The sequence below is a fragment of the Nerophis lumbriciformis genome, linkage group LG01 (genome assembly GCF_033978685.3).
Source record: "Nerophis lumbriciformis linkage group LG01, RoL_Nlum_v2.1, whole genome shotgun sequence".
Taxonomy (NCBI): Eukaryota; Metazoa; Chordata; class Actinopteri; order Syngnathiformes; family Syngnathidae; genus Nerophis; species Nerophis lumbriciformis.
Window position 1 is genome coordinate 13,570,716 of NC_084548.2, and position 19,799 is coordinate 13,590,514.

General features: G+C 38.3%; 1 protein-coding gene across 17 annotated transcripts in view; it reads right to left on the bottom strand.

Annotated features, from left to right (window-relative positions):
* The window catches only part of ubr4 (ubiquitin protein ligase E3 component n-recognin 4), a 59,157-nt gene that overhangs the window by 38,647 nt on the left and 711 nt on the right, over positions 1 to 19,799 (bottom strand). For 12 of the 17 annotated variants that reach the window (XM_061975376.1, XM_061975434.1, XM_061975449.1 and 9 more), the window contains 17 exons: positions 11,982 to 12,079; positions 11,751 to 11,854; positions 10,506 to 10,635; positions 10,180 to 10,322; positions 6,797 to 6,896; positions 6,063 to 6,204; positions 5,846 to 5,970; positions 5,559 to 5,683; positions 4,433 to 4,492; positions 4,156 to 4,346; positions 3,859 to 3,958; positions 3,623 to 3,760; positions 3,321 to 3,438; positions 2,765 to 2,806; positions 878 to 1,065; positions 639 to 795; positions 108 to 193 (listed from right to left, as the gene is read on the bottom strand). In XM_061975376.1, coding sequence (XP_061831360.1) covers positions 108 to 193; positions 639 to 795; positions 878 to 1,065; positions 2,765 to 2,806; positions 3,321 to 3,438; positions 3,623 to 3,760; positions 3,859 to 3,958; positions 4,156 to 4,346; positions 4,433 to 4,492; positions 5,559 to 5,683; positions 5,846 to 5,970; positions 6,063 to 6,204; positions 6,797 to 6,896; positions 10,180 to 10,322; positions 10,506 to 10,635; positions 11,751 to 11,854; positions 11,982 to 12,079 — 2,047 coding nt within the window. The remainder of the gene's footprint in view (positions 1 to 107; positions 194 to 638; positions 796 to 877; positions 1,066 to 2,764; positions 2,807 to 3,320; positions 3,439 to 3,622; positions 3,761 to 3,858; positions 3,959 to 4,155; positions 4,347 to 4,432; positions 4,493 to 5,558; positions 5,684 to 5,845; positions 5,971 to 6,062; positions 6,205 to 6,796; positions 6,897 to 10,179; positions 10,323 to 10,505; positions 10,636 to 11,750; positions 11,855 to 11,981; positions 12,080 to 19,799) is intronic. The other 5 variants (XM_061975451.1, XM_061975448.1, XM_061975450.1 and 2 more) reach the window with 2 other exon arrangements.

The window sequence follows — 19,799 nt, forward strand, 5'->3', positions numbered from 1 at the left end:
GATGTAGATAGAAATTCATCATATTCGTACTACAGTTATGCTTCTGTGCAAACTATACACTGTATATCAAAAGGTTAACAGTAGTTGCATTATTTAATTCCTCTTACTTGCAGAGCTGGGGATGGCAGGTCTGATGTTACCAAAGTGTGGTTGAAGTGATACAGCGCTAATGAAAATGCCTCATCTGATGATGCTGAGGGAGAAAAAACATGTATCAAATCTTGGAAGTCTATACCAACAAAAGAAAACATGTTTATGTATATTCAGGTGAAACTGAAAAAAAAATCGTAATATCGTGCAATTGTTCATTCGTGTCAGCAATTCTACTTCTAATGTGAAACTAATATGTGATACAAACTCATTGCATACAAAGAGAGGTAGGCCTTTTGTTATAATTTTGATGGCTTAGTTTTTGAAAACCCCAAATGTTCTGAGATTTTAATTTTGAGGTTTTCATAAGCTGTAGAGCATAATCATCAAAATTATATCAAAATAAGGCTTGATATATCTTGAGTTGCATATAATGAGCCTAAGACATACTGTATTATTAGTTTCACCTTGTAAATCTAATTGCTGGAATAAACAAACCTTTGCATGATATTCTTTTTTTTGTTTTGTTTCACATGTATATGGTATACCTTTCACATCTTTATCCACATCTTTTATGATGCTGGCCAAGGTTGCCATGTGATGCTCTGTTAGAGATACACTCAGGTAGTTGCGGATGAAGTTGTTCCTGGATTTCAGCATGGAAGTGGTCATGAAGTTCAAAATGCTGGAGGCCAAACTGAGAAACTAGCATAACAATTGATTATTATGAGAAACTTTTAATTGATCTGTGACTTTGAAATGCCATATGGAAATAATATATTCTTACAAGCTCTGGATCTTTACGACCCGCCAAAATGTTGCCATTCTCGCTTGTATTCTGCTTGCTGGGGCTCTTCAGCCTGGGAGAGGTCTCTAGGGGAGGGGGTGGTGGAGGTGGAGGAGGAGCTACTTTGTCTTTGGTAGGTGAGATAGTCTCTTCAAACCAAAGTCCCAGGATGGGCTCACTGTCATCATCTGCAATGGAACACACATTCTATGACCATTTGATAATGAAGAAAATGTCTTAAGATTATTCAGGTTTTTATGAATGTGGTGGTGAAATCATCAGAATTTACATTTTGTGGCGCCTACAATAATAATAAAACATATATCGCTTTCTATTGGTGAACATCACTAAACAAAAAATATAATAATGACATTCAGAGAATTTACCTTCAACACTAATTCATTTCATATTTATTATTACTACTTAACACATGCAGGATGGTGATCATTATCATTTTCTTTCCTCCAAAGTCTATAAAAAAATAAAGGCCTTAATGTTCCACATTCAAAGTGCACATATACTTATTCAACACAATGTAACACTGATGCAATGTTGATAATACAGAAGGTAGCAGTCGCATTGTGTCTATGGCGCTGTAAATGACAATGTTACAGGAAATCAAAGATCCATAAGAATCTACATGCTTGGGTGTCGTTATGCCGTTATTAATACGTGAAAACATGCATGAGGACATGATGTACCCGCTTAAGACAATGTAACACAATCTGTGCAAAAGAGGTAAATGAGACAAACCCTTCTTATGCCCACTTTTTGTATGATAAAATGTATTTCAGAAAAAATTACATGAACTGAAATCAAAATAGCAAGCAGCATTACTATGCAGAAAGTATAGCTGACGATGCAAATTCTACTTTCATGCTTCAGTACCATGAGTCAAAACAAATTAGTGCTCAGGGGTTAAGATTTAACTAGAAATCTGTCATACAATAGCTACACCACATCTGATGGAGACTGACGCAATGTTTTTGATGAAGCATACTCCATTGTTCCTAATATTTAGTACCGGTACCTCCCAACTGGATTATAAATGGGCAAAAAACATGAAAAAATCTGCTGTGCAAACCAACGTTTCTACTAGTTTTCTGATATAGTTATACATTTTTCCACAGACAAATTCAATTTGCTAGCTAATAAACTCATAGTTTAAGTATTCACATTGGCATGCGACAAAAAAAAAATTGTCGTCAGGTGACAGCGAGACGCAGCATAATATGCCTAAGCGCACAGTACAAGCACAACTGGAATTGATCATATTTAAGAATAATACCACTGATTTTTAAGTGGGTTCTATTGTTTTTTGCAATCAACATTTTAAACATGTATAACCCATAACAGAATGCACATAAACATACATATTTAATGATCAAATAATGAAGCCATAACTAGGTAATACTGCCACATTTTTTATGTTCGCAAAATAAAATAGGGAATGTGCTTAAAATAAACTGTGTGATGAAAAAAGCTCTTGTTTTAGTGATATAACTTACCTTAAATGTGAAACAGTGAAAGCAATTGACCGTACAAGTCAGAGGTAGAAAATTCAACACTCAGTGGGTATATAATTTAAAAAAAATAAAATACTGTATGGAGGACCCACATGATAAGACCACTGGTATTATCCTTTGAAGCACAATGAACCACAGATGAACCTCTTTGACAAAAAGTATTATTTGAATTAAGCCAATTAGAAGAAAATGCACCTTCCACACAACTGTCATTTTGCCAAAGTACTTTCCTCTGTGGCTCTTTTCTTAGCTAATGTGGCTGTAGCTCATAGCCTACATAGTGAGACATACAATAACAAAATGAGTGCGGGACAGTGAAGTGTACACCAAGTCTTTGACCTGAGGACAGAAAACTGCTGACCTGAGACACAAGCTGCACATGTCTTCTCCTGTCTTCTCTCTGCTGAGATAGTAGACACTGTCAACTGCGCTATCATATAGGATGACTGGACAAAAATGTTAATGACATTTTTGTGAGTTTGCCGCATGTCTTTACCCCCTAACTGCTCTTATAAACATGACTGCCGTACTGACACTAACTCAATGACTACCGGTAAAACCCAGCGATGACTGTGCTATTTACACTAACTGTGATGGAGACTGGCTTTGGCGATTAACTGGTCGAGCTGTAAAGCAACCGAGACACAGTATTTCCTGAAGTGATCATTTTCAATGTGCATACAGAGATGTTTTTTATTTCAATGTCCCCAATAACTACTGCTATACGATTTCAATAAAAAGATTCAAGGTGAAGTTACAGTCAAAGGTGCGAAGGACTTAATAGATTTACAACTCAGAATTCAGGTAACACAGTAACCAAAAGCATAATTTTCTGTTGTGTTGCAAACCTGAGGCATGATATGCAGGATCTGTCAGTTGAGGGGCGGCTTAGTGCTCCGTCAAAACAAATTCCTTACCTTGGCTGCTGTCCTCCTCCGTGCTGCTGAAGTCATCCTCATAGTAGGTGTTGGAATCAGTGGACGCACTGGCATCACTGCTGACTGAGCCTTTTCTCTGACGCTGGAGCACACAAGCCTGATGGAAGACAAACAAAACGCATGTCATGTTTGGAAGATAGACAGCACAACATTCCTTTCTTTTGGGTTCTTTTGTTTTGCTTTTTTAACCAATTGTCTCTTTGGCCACAAACAACAGAAGTGCATTTCTATTTACTGTGACAACAATCATGAGTTAGAATTGCAGGTATCGGTGACAATACCTTCTTATAGGCAGTGGAGAGAAGGGTGAAGAGCAGGTTGGTCAGTGGGACAGAGTCAATGAGCCTTTGGACCCTCTGGATAGAAGTACTCTGTGCCATGATGTTGAGCTCAGCTGGTGGTCCATCACTCGCCCAACCCTGTAAGTGGAGGATGAGAATGGGTTGGCGTTAACCTTCAATAATCATGACCAAAGCACCTTGTATTGATATGGAAGCGACTTTGGTTGTTGACTTACTCTGTGCAAAGCTTCAACTTGCAAATCTTGGAAAAGTGATGTTAAAAGCTTGATTGCGTGGTTGGCCAAGATTACTGACAAAACTCCAAATCCTTGGTGTCTTGAAAAAAAATATATATATATTAATAAAGCACTTTAAATTGCCTTGTGTACGATATGTGTTCTATAAATGAACTTGCCTTATATATGAACAATGCCTTTTAGCCACTCTTATGGGCTGCTATGATAATTATAAGACTATTCACCCTCATTTTCATGAACTGTATAAATTCTCTATATTATCTAGTCATCATTTACCCTTTGCCAGGACCCAATTTAGGTGACCCCGCACCATCCTTGGTGCGTGCGGCAATATCTCGGACACGCAAGGCCGCCAATGGATCCTTCTCTTTGCCTTTGTCTGCCAGGGCTGTGGGGCTCAGGTTAAGAATCAGGTATAGACTGTTTAAAAGGCACCACGCTCCGAGCAGCTGGAAGTTCTGATAATGCTACAGAACACAAAATATCAACAGCAATAAATGAGTAACATATTATTCTCTCAGCGGCACTGCCAAAACTACAGTCTCAATCTCACCTCTCCTCCAGCTCGACGAGAATTGCTGATAGCTTGCCCAATCATTTCGTAGATCTCCAACTACAGAAAAATACATCAATCAGTGTCAAAATACACATTTATTTTCCCCACATATGTTCTATGTAACAGGGATATTCAACTAACTTTGTTTTGGGGGCCATATTTACAGAAACTAAGGACTGGGGAGCCAAACTTCACCCTTCACTATTAGTCTTATTTTGTATATTTCAGGGAACCAGCGTCGTAGATATTTGATTTTAGTCTATTTAGTTGGTCTGTTACAGGAGCGCTATGCTGTTTTCAACAACTACAAACATATCTAGTCAAAGATCATCTCTATGACAGCACTCCAGTGTTTTTAAAAATCCGCTGCAAAAAATATGACACGACAAAAAAATGCATTCTAAGAAGTTGAATATCAATTTAAGTTACATTTTTCCTTACGGAGTTGAGTTAATTTCATTTATTTATTTATTTTTATTTAGGATAAAGTTATTTACTTTCCAATACAATGATAAACAATTCTACAGAGAAATAAACGTGCATATCCTTTTTGATTACTTGCATTATTGTTATATGTTATGATTACATTACATTATAAACACTGTATAGTTTTAGCAGGTATTTCCTGTTTGAGACCATGATGTAGACAGAAGCTGAGTCTCTGAATAAAGCAAACTATTTTTACTATAGCTAAATTATTGCATATTGTTTTTAATGATGAAAACAATATGCAATGATTTACTTAATGTGTGACACCTTCATACAGAAATATGTTGATTGACAGTCTGAATGTAAAATGTCTTCCTTCACACGATAATTGTTGCAGTTTTATTCATATACATGTATAAAATATAAAAATCGCATCGCAATCTTGGAGAGAAAAATCACAATTAGGTTTTTTATCAAAATTGTGCGGCCCTCCTCACAGGAACAGTTTGCTGTTTTTAAGCACCTTCTGCAAAAAAGCTGTTAAAAGATAATCTTTATGATTGCATTATAGTGTCTTAAGGAATTTGCTGCAAAAATGTTGGTCTCCCAAGTTTTGAACTGAACCCGAGCCGCCAGTTAATACAGCCCTATTATATAACAAATGAACGACAAATATCGTAGCAATAAAACTCACACATTTCTGGACTATTGTTGCAGCGTCGTTTTCATAGTCCTCCTCTTTAGTCCCAGTAGAGGAAGAGCGAAGCTGCAAGCCGCTTCCTACCTGCAGAATGGCCATGCAGGTGGCCACGCTCACACCTAAAAACACAAATGTTTGTTTTTACCCATATCTGGTAAGGGACTGTGCTGGCATGAATACATATGCATTGTGTGCTAATGACACTGCCCCGGATGAGAACATAAAACAACTGATATTTTGATAAGATAATTTATCATGTGAAATATGAATGGTCTAGCTACCAGCATAGAGACAGCTCAAAGCCAGCACAGTCATGTCCAGTAGTCTGCCTGGTGTCAATGGTTCCAGTACAGGCAGAGAGAGGGTGTCCAAAGCCATAGTTACGTCGATCACCAGTGAATGAAATCTATGTGTGGGACAGTAACAACATTAGTCACTTTACACCAGGAACTGAAATTAACTAATTAAACCTTGAAATAATGCACTAACACAACCTACCCATTGCGGACAGCTGTGGCATCAGCAACTGTGGCGGGCATGATGAAGAACGAGTTTGCGGACACGGCATCTTGGAAACGGTTAATGTAACGTAGGAAGTACGGCAGGTTGAGACACACTCGCAGAAGCTTCTCGGACCCACCTGAGAAGACAAAATTGTATTATACAAATAAAAAATAGTTAAGTAATGTTTTGTTATTTGTTCTTTAATTTCTACACGGGGACATTTTCTCAGGTCGGAATGGTAAAGGATTGTATCGTTTCGGCCTTTTATCCACATGGCAACGGCACTCCGGGTGCCCTGTAACAATTGTTCACGAGTGGGAAAATCTTACAATACCCCCCAGTTGTCATCATGTGGACAAGCAAACCAATACTTTTTCGAAAATGACCTTGCCACCCTGTCACATGAGCAGAAGAACAGGAGAGACTTACAGTTGACATTCTCCTGATGTTTTGTTCCCTTGTAAAGCTAGCTATTGTGACTCGTTAAAGGATGTCTTGCTTGCTTTGCCCATCTTCTTCTAGTGTTTGGTGTTTAACAGACTTTATGCACACACAGCGCCACACATAGGTGAGGCGTAGGCATTACATAATTTACATCTAGTGATCTGTTCCTGTCTTGAAGTAACTATTTATTGGTCCAATTTTTCAAGGAAATTGTTTTTCAACCTGTCAAAAAACAACAACCGATGAGTGTTCCTGTGTTGACAGGGCCTTGGATCAAAACTCACCCAGTTCTTGTAAGCTTGACACATTCTGAGAGACAAATGCATTCTTCATTTTGGCCTGAACAGCTTGATCAGAGGTCTGGTCCTCGCAATCACTCTCAGTCTGTAATGACAAGGACATCAGAAAAAGTATTAGGAATTGCATGGTAATATGTGAACACAATATACGCCACTGACACTTTAAGGTCGGGGTGTCAAACTCGTTTTCATCGAGGGCCACATCGCAGTTATGGCTGCACTCAGAGGGCCGCATGTAACAGTGAATGATATAACCCAATTGCCTATGCATAGATTTTTTTGTAAAAAAAAAAAAAAATTTTATTTTATGGCAAAAAAACTGGCATTTCAGTTGCCAGAATCTTATCGTACAAAAACAGTGGTACTGGTTTTTAATTCATAGGTGCCATATGTAATAATTTCATGTCAAGTCATCATTAAATGGCCCTGATATGTCAAAAGGCAATAATAAACCATGTTATTTTCAAATACCTTTATAACTAATAACAGTAGTTCAGCCAGGATATGCTCATTTCAAAATTAGAATTACAGCCCCAAAATCTTGTTATTGTTTTAATTTTGATGCCCCACCCTCCACCGTTTGACCAATTAGAAAGTCTGTGAGTGTGTCACATCCAGGTTGCCAGTTACGCACCGCCACCTTCATCCACCTATTGCCACTGGTAAAGTTACAAAACATGTCAGGCCTTAGTAAATCTAAAAGGCGTCGTTACGATTCTCGACTTATTCATGACAAAGCCAGGAACAAAACATAGATTTATATTGGGGATGCCTTTGAAAGATGGAGACGATTGAAGGCGGAGAAGATTTTTTTCATATGACGCCAAACTTGCTCATTTCCTCCTTGATAGGTAGGTCAGGCATTTACGTTTTCTTATTAATTGTAATAAATGGAAATGGACATTTCAAATGTAAACTATATTGTCCAATACAGTCTATGATCTTTCGACAAATAAAACCTATATGGAAATAGGGGAAGTGTCAGTGCTTATTTCGTTCTCAATATGCAGATATGCTGAGAAAATTGGGTTCCAACATTAGCACGGCTAATTGCGGTTTCTGGTACTGTATGTGCATCAAACACATATGGGGTGGTATTTGCTTGGCACAATATAATGCATTACATGTAATGATTTTTTTACTTTGTGTATTGACATGGTAGTAGGCTATTTGATTTATGTGTAACATGTTTTTTGCGTAATGTGGGTTGGCTCATAGAATCGCACTCTGCACTGAAAGATGGTGGTTGATTGATTGAGTTTAGTTTATTTCGAACATGAACACACTTACAGTATATTACATCAAACATAATTTAATATAATTTCTCTTTACATCATGTCCGAAAAGGAGTAGGAAGAAGCAAAGCTTATTTAATCCTACCCCTTTCCCACTTCAGAGCGTTTACAAATACATATGTTCATTTACGGTACTGTCTTCTTTTTGTAACACAATGACATCAGTGAATGATTAATACAAAAGTTCTTGCAATATATAAATAAGTCAGTCATGATAAACCTACTGAGATGAAGAATATCCCGTTTTCAATAAGGTTGAAGGTATTTCTCATAATTCTTCTTCCTTGTACTTTGTAAGCACTATTAATTTGAACAACCTCTGGACAAACTGGATCATATCAGTACATTGTTTGACTTCTTTCCTTAATCTATTCCACAGTTTAAATCCACATACCGGTACTGAAATGCTAAAGGTCTTAAATGTTGTACATGCATACAAATGTTTTAAGTTAGTTTTTCCTTTACGGTTATATTTCTCCTCTTTAGTTGAGAAGAATTGTTGTACATTCCTGGGTAGCAGGAATAGTTTGCTTTGTACATAATTTTAGCTGTTTGCAATTTTACCAAATCGTTGAATTTCAATATTTGTGATTCAATAAATAAAGTGTTTTTATGTTCTCTATACAGTATCTAACATTATGTATCAGTCTAACTGATCTTTTTGGTAACATGGTTAGTGAATGAAGTTCTCATTTGTAGTTATTTCCCCATATTTCTGCACAATAACTCAGATATGGTAACACTAGCGAGCAGTAGAGAATATGGAGTGATTTTTGGTCCAAAACTTATTTTGCTGTGTTCATTACTGAAATATTTCTTGCCACTTTGTGTTGCATATTTTTTATGAGATTTCCAGTTAACTTGTTCATCTATTATTACGCCCCAAAATCTAATTTCTTTTACCCTTTAAATGTCTACTGCGTCAATATGTATTTGTGTATGATGCTCTTTTGATGTGCGTAAATGGAAGAGAGTGCAGTGTGTTAGGTTGGATGCAACATGGAGTTATGCTGAACCAAATGTGGCAGTAATTTTACTGTTGGCCTTGGCTTGCCATCAAAGTAGGCCTATGCGATATATAATATAATATATCCATCTATCCTCTACCGCTTGTCATATCATTATATATAATTATTTCGATGGTGGTCCGTGTGGTCAAACTAGACATTTTAGCAGGGTAATGCCACCAATCTGTACCGACTCCAGACTAAAATATTGCTGCGTAACTTTACAAATACATTTGGCTAATCGACATTAGTAAAATGTGGCATAATTACTTAGTAAACCATCTTGCAAGAGGCATAAACGAGAGAAAACTACAGCGTAGCACTAGTCGATTGCCATTTGAAGTTCCTTGGAGTAGGATTCCGATTCGGCTGCGTATCTGGCAACCTCAGTCAGGGAAAGCGGGAGGGGAGTACAGAATTTTGACCGTGATTGCAGTACCATCTCTGGCCAAATGACTACATATGACAACTTTAAAGCAAAATGTTGTAAAAACTACTGTACATTTTTCAGTCGCTAGAATTTTACTGTAAAATCTATTGTCAGTTTTACAGTGTAAAATCAGATGGTAAACTTGCTTTGAAATTAAACGTCAGGCTGATATTTAAATGTTTTATTTTTATTGAACAGATATAATATATGTAGCAATATGACAATATTAAAGTTGAAAAGATATGCAATTTCATGCAGTACATTTCTTTCTTTCTGTCAAAATGGAATGAATACGTTTAGTAAGAAAGTAAGAAAGGATAAAGTACTTTATTGACGCATGTTATTTCCAGGCTCTTGCGGACCAAATAAAATGATCAGATCTGGCCCACAGTCTTTGAGTTTGACACACACAGTTTAAGGCATTGTTTTTTTTTTCCATTTTCTGACTGAAATTTATCCAAATGGTGCTGAGAGGCAGGGTAAGCCTCAGGGACTGATCACCAGGCAAGCACAGGACACATATATTGACAGCAATTCACACTCACACCTATGGATTAATTAGCCTAACATGTCGCTTTTGAATATGCAATAAAGTGGAATACTTGAACATTTTTGAAAGTATGTAATAGGTGTTACCTGCGCGTGTGCTGAAGGCGAGGCCAACATGGTGGTAAGGTCGGGGTTAAAAACTGAAGTCAGCTGATTAAAGAAGTTCATCTCTACTTCTTTGTGTCGCAGCTCTGGGTTCACCACACTGGGCACTTCCTTCTGATCCTCCACTATTGAAGAGAACAATATGACTTATTTCCACATTGTTCCATGGGATTATGCTGACTTTCTTCAATAGTCCCAATGTATTGTAATAGCAAACATATTACTCATAACAGATAACTACAATAAAAATTTCCCAATAAGAAAACTATGCATGACTTTATAAACAAGTTGTTTTGCAATGTACTTACCATCGGAGAGGGTCTTAATAGTTTGAGGCAGTTTGGCAGACTTCATCATTGCAGTGAAAGTAATAATTTCTGTGCGGTCTAGTCTGCTACTGCCAGTGCAAAGTCCTTTTATTAGAAGAATCAGGTGTTTCTGCAAAAAAACAAAAAAGTGCATCATCTGTTTTAAAGTGAGGGTTGACCCAACATAAAAAAAACATACAGTGGAACTTTGATTTTATGAACTCCTTTTTTGCGAACTTTTCGATTTATGAACCATTTGATTGTGCCAAATATACCTCCATGTGCAGATCATGTCTCTATGTACAAACGCCTCATTTAATTATTCATTTTGTGTGCCGCTGGCAGCCATTGTGTGCAGCAGGGGAAGCGGAGCCCTTCACGTCACTTGCTGGGCAGTGTAGTACATACAGTACACAGCTCGTCACTCCTCAGTGCTACAGTGTCTGTGCCTTTTCATTTTTTGACAAGTTTTGTCCATTTTGCTAAATGAATAGGAGTCCCAAAAAAACTAGAGACCAGCATGGAAAAGAAGAGGGAATTGCTGTGGAGTTATATTAAAAAAAAAAAAAGGCTGTTTGCGAGGGGTACATTCATGGCGCTTGCAAGTATGGAAAAATCAACGAAGCATGCTTCATACCACAGCAAGTTTTAATTGTGATGAGACCTGACTTTTTTGGAAACAGATGCCAAAGGCAACTTATATCACAGCACGCATGCACACACACGGCTTCTTCCCTCCTCCCCCTCGTCTCTGCCTGCTCCCATTCGCCAACTACAAAGAACATTTGATTTAACTTTACATTTTTGTGTGTGTGATTTCAGATAGTTTGTGAGGGTGCCAAAAGGACTTCTGTATGGGTGCTCATGTTGGCAGAGCAGCGCATACAGGACAGTTCATCTTGTTGTTGTTGTTTTCGTTTGTTAATAAAGAGATTCATCACCTTCTTGTTGTTTGTTTGATATACAGAATTGTATAGCACTTCATATTGTGTTCAAAGTGCAAAATACTTTAGTAAAATATGAACTTTTGTCGATGCCAAAACCAATTATTCATGTTTACATTGTTTCTGTTGGGGAACTTAGCTTCACTGCACAATTTTCTATTTACGATCCATGTTCAAGAACCAAGTTAGTCAAGGTTCCACTTTATAATTTATATTATACTATATATTATATAATGCTTTGGAAACAATAACAGTATTTTGGTTTGTGAGTGACTATCCAAGAATACATTGCAATTTTCACCTGTGACACTGCACATGCTTCATCCGGGTTCTCCAGGCGCAGCAAAGAGAACTCAATCAAAACTTTGCAGGCTGAAGCAACCGAGAGCAACTGATTTCTTGGTACTGAAAGAAAGCAAAAATAATTGTCATCTAAGAAAGAATGGTTTTGTCTGTCTGAAGAACTGACTGAATGACACACAGTAAATACAGCATAGTAACCATCGCATTATAGAACATGAATGTTACTTACTTTGTCCACATACTGTGGTGATGTAATGTGCAGAGAGCGCCACGAATGACGAGTAGAACGGCTCATACTGTTTGTCATGATGAAGAATGTCCGATTCACTGCAAATGACAAGTCAAATAACTCAACACATGCTAGGCATTTCTTTCACATACAGCAAACTGAGTTCTCAATGTTGACTGAACCTTTCACACTTTTTACAGCAATTGATTCAATTTATGTATTATGGACACATTTTTCTCTGTCAGGTTGGTGTCAAACATCTACTACACCTGTGCTCATTTTGTTGACAAAAAATTGTCATTTTAGTTATCGTCAACAACCTATTTTCCCTTGACGAAATTAGGACGATAACAAATGAAAACAAAAGCAAGTTGACTAAAAATTATAAAATTAATTCACAATTTAGTTAAGTAATTCAAACGAGACGAAACTGTTGACAGACGAAATCCATCCATCCATTTTCTACCGCTTGTCCCGTTCGGGGTCGCGGGGTGCTGGAGCCTATCTCAGCTGCATTCGGGCGGAAGGCGGGGTACACCCTGGACAAGTCGCCACCTCATCACAGGGCCAACACAGATAGACAACATTCACACTCACATTCACACACTCGGGCCAATTTAGTGTTGCCAATCAACCTATCCCCAGGTGCATGTCTTTGGAGGTGGGAGGAAGCCGGAGTACCCGGAGGGAACCCACGCAGTCACGGGGAGAACATGCAAACTCCACACAGAAAGACCCCGAGCCCAGAATTGAACCCAGGACCTTCGTATTGTGAGGCACATGCACTAACCCTTGTTCCGCCGTGCTGCCCTGAAATCCAGTCATATTTTATTTCGTCTTTAAGAGGGTGGGTACAAAAATCCAATCAAAGTTGCATATTTGAGAGGGGCGGGTAGAAAAGCACTCAGGGTGTCCAATCAGAACTAGCGTCTTTGTAAAGCAGTGTTTTGATTTTTCACCCAGAAAAGCAAGACTCGATACAAGATATCAATACAATATGCCTTATACACTGGAACGAAAGTAAAGAAAAGACATACAGATGCACTTCCCCTTTACAGCGGTATACAACAAAACAACTTGTAAACCCAGTGGCTCAATTTTCTTCTGCAAAAATACAACAAACTTGAAGCGCCATCTGCAGACTAACAATCAGGGTATCTACACAACAGAAGACTGCGCAAGCTACTATTTTGAAGTGACCTAGTGTGTGAATGTTGTCTGTCTATCTGTGTTGGCCCTGCGATGAGGTGGCGACTTGTCCAGGGTGTACACCGCCTTCCGCACGATTGCAGCTGGGATAGGCTCCAGCACCCCCGCGGCCCGAAAAGGACAAGCGGTAGAAAATGGATGGACGGATGGACTCTTACTGTACTAAATTACTGCTACTATTGAAGACAATAGAGCAGGAGCAAGAACGCTTACTTTACCACATATCCAAAAAACAAATACTTAAAAGCAAACTACTTTTGTAGTAGATCGTGATGCCGCAAGCTGAGACAAGCTTACCCGCCGATACATATATTTGTACAGTTTACTTTAATCGATGTACAGTTCATTTGAATCGATGTTCAGCTGATGTTCTGTTCAGCTACTAATTGCACTTGACAACCCAAAAGAGCAGATTTGTATTTTTTTCAAGCTAACACAGAAAGAAAGAAGCTATGTGAGACATATACCGTAGTTAGTTTTACAAAACTGGTTGCTGTATTTACACGGGACAGTGGTCAAGACACCAATTATAGTGCACACTCAGTGTAGTTATAGACAATATAGAATAAAACTAGTTTGTTTCTTCATATGATAATAAACATGGACACACAATTTTTTGCACTGCACACTGGCATTGAGTGTTTTGTTTTTTTAAACAAACTACAGAACAGTGATATTTTTGTTTGGTCATAATTGTCTGAATAAAAAGTAGACCTACATGATAAAACATACACATGACATTTTAATGACAGAAAAGAAAATAGTTACAATGTTATTGAACATAAAAGTTAAAATTTGATTTCTCTAAGTTGTGCAGTTCAAATTGCCAAAAGTTCATGAATACAACTTTGTGTATGTAAACGATGTAACACTATTTTATAGCAGTTCTCATTACATTCTAAATGTTAAGATTTGCGCCTCAAATACATGTTTATGTTCCACTATTTGCTGTTAAATACATACAATTATTGTAATACAAGTGTATGCACTGTGCACAATTTCAATTTACACTCTGCTCAGAGAATACTTTATATCCCGCCTTGCACCTAACTACCTTGCTCGTTTACCTAATAAAATGGCGGACGATCTGCTCCATTGCATACTACACTATTTATGCACGTTTGGAAATTAACCATTCTGAGGATTTAATTAGACTCTTAGTCTGAATTGATTCTGCAATAATTTGATGCACCATATTCAGATGTATTTAAATGCATCTGTATATGCTCAGTTATGCAGAATTGATTTAGTACGTTGTACGGTAATTGTACTAACCTTAATAAAAGTGGTATCAAGACAACTTCAAAGATGCGTTATACTTTATACTTCACATTTTGGTCGAAGAAATTTACTGTAATTTTTAGTCGAGTAGAATGTTGAGGAATGTAGTCGACTAACACTAAATCAATTCAGAAGAATAAAATATGAATAAAACTAAAACATTTTTTTGTTAAAAAACTAAATAAAACTAGACTAAAAACTGCAGTCAAATTAACATTGATTTAAAGTGTTGCATTTATTTTTGAATGACAGAACCAACATGAAAAGTAAAATGTCTAATATTGCACCTCATCAAAGCAGTGCAGGAAAACCTAATGAAGTGTCCCGTAAAACTGCATCACTGCTACTACAAACATACTATTAACAAACTTGTCAACAAAAAAACCTGAGACATACCCTTGGAACTTGAGGTGGTCACCTGATAAACAACGATATCAAAAATACTGAATCATATAACCTCCATTGTGGTGTGTGCAAGTGTGTGTTGCAGGACGAAATTGGCGTAATAAATAGTTTATTAGCCTCTATTAATAGCATTACTTTCCACGTCATGTAAAGTTTACCTGGGAGATGTGGCATAAATCGCTGTTACGAGACCCTTATCAGATGTGACAGACATGTTGTAATTAAGACTGGATTAAGATGCACCAGTATTCATAATAAAGGTGATTTCTTCCTAACACAGAGTGAGAGTACATACATGGTACACACCTACTACCAAACCATCCATTTCCTACCGCTTGTCCCTTTCGGGGTCGCGGTGGGTGCTGGAGCCTATCTCAGCTGCACACAGGCGGTAGGTGGGGTACACCCTGGACAAGTCGTCACCTCATCGCAGGGCCAACACAGATAGACAGACAACATTCACACTCACATTCACACACTAGGGTCAATTTAGTGCTGCCAATCAACCTATCCGCAGGTGCATGTTTTTGGAGGTGGGAGAAGCCAGAGTACGCAGAGGGAACCCACGCAGTCACGGGGATGTTGTACAGTAATTGTAATAACCTTAATAACAGTGGTATCGAGACAACTTCAAAGATGAGTTATCCTTTATTTTGGTCAAAGAAATGTACTGTAATTTTTAGTCGACTAGAATGTACTAAAACTAAATCAATTCAGAATAAAATATGACTAAAACAATGTTTTGTCAAAAGACTGACTAAAACTAGACTAAAAACTGCAGTCAAATTAACATTGATCTACGGTAATGTGTCGCATTTATTTTTGAGTGACAAACGACATCCGTCCATCCGTTTTCTACCGCTTGTCCTGTTCGGGGTCGCGGGGGTGCTGGAGCCTATCTCAGCTGCATTCGGGCGGAAGGCGGGGTACACCCTGGACAAGTCGCCACCTCATCGCAGCGCCAACACAGATAGACAGACAACATTCACACTCACAATCACACACTAGGGCCAATTTAGTGTTGTCAATCAACCTATCCCCAGGTGCATGTTTTAGGAGGTGGGAGGAAGCCAGAGTACGTGGAGGGAACTCACGCAGTCACGGGGATGTTGTACAGTAATTGTAATAACCTTAAGAACAGTGGTATCGAGACAACTTCAAAGATGCGTTATCCTTTATACTTCATATTTTGGTCAAAGAAATGTACTGTAATTTTTAGTCGACTGGAATGTACTAAAACTAAATAAATTCAGAATAAAATGTGACTAAAACTATTTTTTGTCAAAACACTTACCAAAACGACAAAAATCTGCAGTCAAATTAACATTGATCTAAAGTCTTGGATTTATCTTTGAATGACAAAAACAACATGAAAAGTAAAATGTCTACTATTGCACCTCATCAAAGCTGTGCAGGAAAACCTAATGAAGTGTCCCGTAAAACTGCATCACTGCTTCTACAAACATACTATTAACAAACTTGTCAACTAAAAAAACGTGAGACATACCCTTGGAACTTGAGGTGGTCATCTGATAAACAAGGATATCAAATGACAACCTGAATACTGAGACATATAACCTCCATTGTGGTGTGTTGCAGGACGAAATTGGCATTATACATTGTTTATTAGCCTCTAATAATAGCATTACTTTCCACGTCTTGTAATGTTTGATTGATTGAAACTTTTATTAGTAGATTGCACAGTGCAGTACATATTCCGTACAATTGACCACTAAATGGTAACACCCGAATAAGTTTTTCAACTTGTTTAAGTCGGGGTCCAATTAAATTGATTCTTGATACAGATATATACTATCATTATAATACAGTCATCACACAAGATAATCATCAGAGTATGCACACTGAATTATTTACATTATTTACAATCCGGGCGTGGGATGTGGAGGGTGGGGGGGGTTTAGGTTTGGTTGATATCAACACTTCAGTCATCAACCATTGCATCATCAGAGAAATGGACATTGGAACAGTGTAGGACTGACTTGGTAGGATATGTACAGCAAGTAGTGGACATAGAGAGAGAGATCATAAAGCATAAGAATAAATAAGTATCTACATTTGATTATTTACATTTGATTATTTACAATCCGGGGAGGTAGGATGTGGAAGGGAGGGTGTTAGTTTAGGGTTGAAGTTGCCTGGAGGTGTTCTTTTAGTGCGGTTTTGAAGGAGGAAAGAGATGCCCTTTCTTTTACACCTGTTGGGAGTACATTCCATATTGATGTGGCATAGAAAGAGAATGAGTTAAGACCTTTGTTAGATCGGAATCTGGGTTTAACGTGGTTAGTGGAGCTCGCCCTGGTGTTGTGGTTATGGCGGTCATTAGTTTGACATGTACTTTGGTATCAGGGAGGTGTACAGGATTTTATAGACTAGACTCAGTGCAAGTTGTTTTACTCTGTCCTCTACCCTGAACCAGCCCACTTTGGAGAAGTGGGTAGGAGTGAGGTGTGATCTGGGGTGGAGGTCTAGAAGTAATCTGACTAGCTTGTTCTGGGATGTTTGGAGTCTAGATTTGAGGGTTTTGGAGGTGCTAGGGTACCAGGAGGTGCATGCGTAATTGAAAAAGGGTTGAATGAGAGTTCCTGCTAGAATCTTCATGGTGCTTTTGTTGTCCAGAGAAGAGATTCTATAGAGAAATCTCGTTCGTTGGTTGACCTTTTTGATTACCTTGGTTGCCATTTTATCACAGGAAAGATTAGCCTCTACAATGGAACCTCGGTAGGTGACCTCATCTTTCCTGGTGATAACAATATCTCCCACTTTACCTGGGTGATGTGGCATAAATCGCTGTTGCTCGACCCCTATCAGATGTGACAAACATGTTGGATAAACCCCGTTTCCATATGAGTTGTGAAATTGTGTTAGATGTAAATATAAACGGAATACAATGATTTGCAAATCATTTTCAACCCATATTCAGTTGAATATGCTACAAAGACAACATATTTGATGTTCAAACTGATAAACCTTTTTTTTTGCAAATAATCATTAACTTTAGAATTTTATGCCAGCAACACGCGACAAAGAAGTTGATAAGGTACTGATAAGGTTGAGGAATGCTCATCAAACACTTATTTGGAAGATCCCACAGGTGAACAGGCAAATTGGGAACAGGTGGGTGCCATGATTGGGTATAAAAGTAGATTCCATGAAATGCTCAGTCATTCACAAACAAGGAAGGGGCGAGGGTCACCACTTTGTCAACAAATGCGTGAGCAAATTGTTGAACAGTTTAAGAAAAACCTTTCTCAACCAGCTATTGCAAGGAATTTAGGGATTTCACCATCTACGGTCCGTAATATCATCAAAGGGTACAGAGAATCTGGAGAAATCACTGCACGTAAGCAGCTAAGCCCTGTGACCTTCAATCCCTCAGGCTGTACTGCATCAACAAGCGACATCAGTGTGTAAAGGATATCACCACATGGGCTCAGGAACACTTCAGAAACCCACTGTCAGTAACTACAGTTGGTCGCTACATCTGTAAGTGCAAGTTAAAACTCTCCTATGCATGGCGAAAACCGTTTATCAACAACACCCAGAAACGCAGTCGGCTTCGCTGGGCCTGAGCTCATCTAAGATGGACTGATACAAAGTGGAGAAGTGTTCTGTGGTCTGACGAGTCCACATTTCAAATTGTTTTTGGAAACTGTGGACGCCGTGTCCTCCGGACCAAAGAGGAAAATAACCATCCAGGTTGTTATAGGCGCAAAGTTGAAAAGCCAGCATTTGTGTTGGTATGGGGGTGTATTAGTGCCCAAGACATGGGTAACTTACACATCTGTGAAGGCGCCATTAATGCTGAAAGGTACATACAGGTTTTGGAGCAACATATGTTGCCATCCAAGCAACGTTACCATGGACACCCCTGCTTATTTCAGCAAGACAATGCTAAGCCACGTGTTACATAAACGTGGCTTCATAGTAAAAGAGTGCGGGTACTAGACTGGCCTGCCTGTAGTCCAGACCTGTCTCCCATTGAAAATGTGTGGGGCATTATGAAGCCTAAAATACCACAACGGAGACCCCCGGACTGTTGAACAACTTAAGCTGTACATCAAGCAAGAATGGGAAAGAATTCCACCTGAGAAGCTTAAAAAATGTGTCTCCTCAGTTCCCAAACATGTGTTGTTAAAAGGAAAGGCCATGTAACACAGTGGTGAACATGACCTTTCCCAAATACTTTGGCATGTGTTGCAGCCATGAAATTCTAAGTTAATTATTATTTGCAAAAAAAATAAATAAAGTTTATGAGTTTGAACATCAAATATCTTGTCTTTGTAGTGCATTCAATTGAATATGGGTTGAAAATGATTTGCAAATCATTGTATTCCGTTTATATTTACATCTAACACAATTTCCCAACTCATATGGAAACGGGGTTTGTAATTAAGACTGAATTAAGATGCACCAATATTCATAATAAAGGTGATTTCTTCCCAAGACAGAGTGAGAGTACATACATGGTGTACACCTACCACCAAACCAATCTAAGGTATTAGCTGACAGAATAGGTATCATGCTTTAATGGCATCCCGATACACCCAAGAACGTTTGAGAAAGACAAACTAGGCATTCAGTTCGTATATTTTACGATGAAACTAACATATTTAGACATTTTGCTGTTATATTTAGAGGGCCCATTAGCTGGCTTGATTACTAATGTTTGGGTTAGCTAGCTAATGATTAAGCAGATTTTTTTTCTGACATTTCACAATAACGTTACTAAAGTGCCAATTAGAACACACACTGGGGTAGTTTCTAAAAGTTAAGTGTCACCATGTCATTAAAGCTGTGTGCAAATAAAAAAATCAGAGTACTTATGTTAGCATGTTAGCTCACGCCAGCAGCTGACTCGCCGCCAGTGCAAGTTAAGCCGGACTAGCCGCTAACGCTAACAAA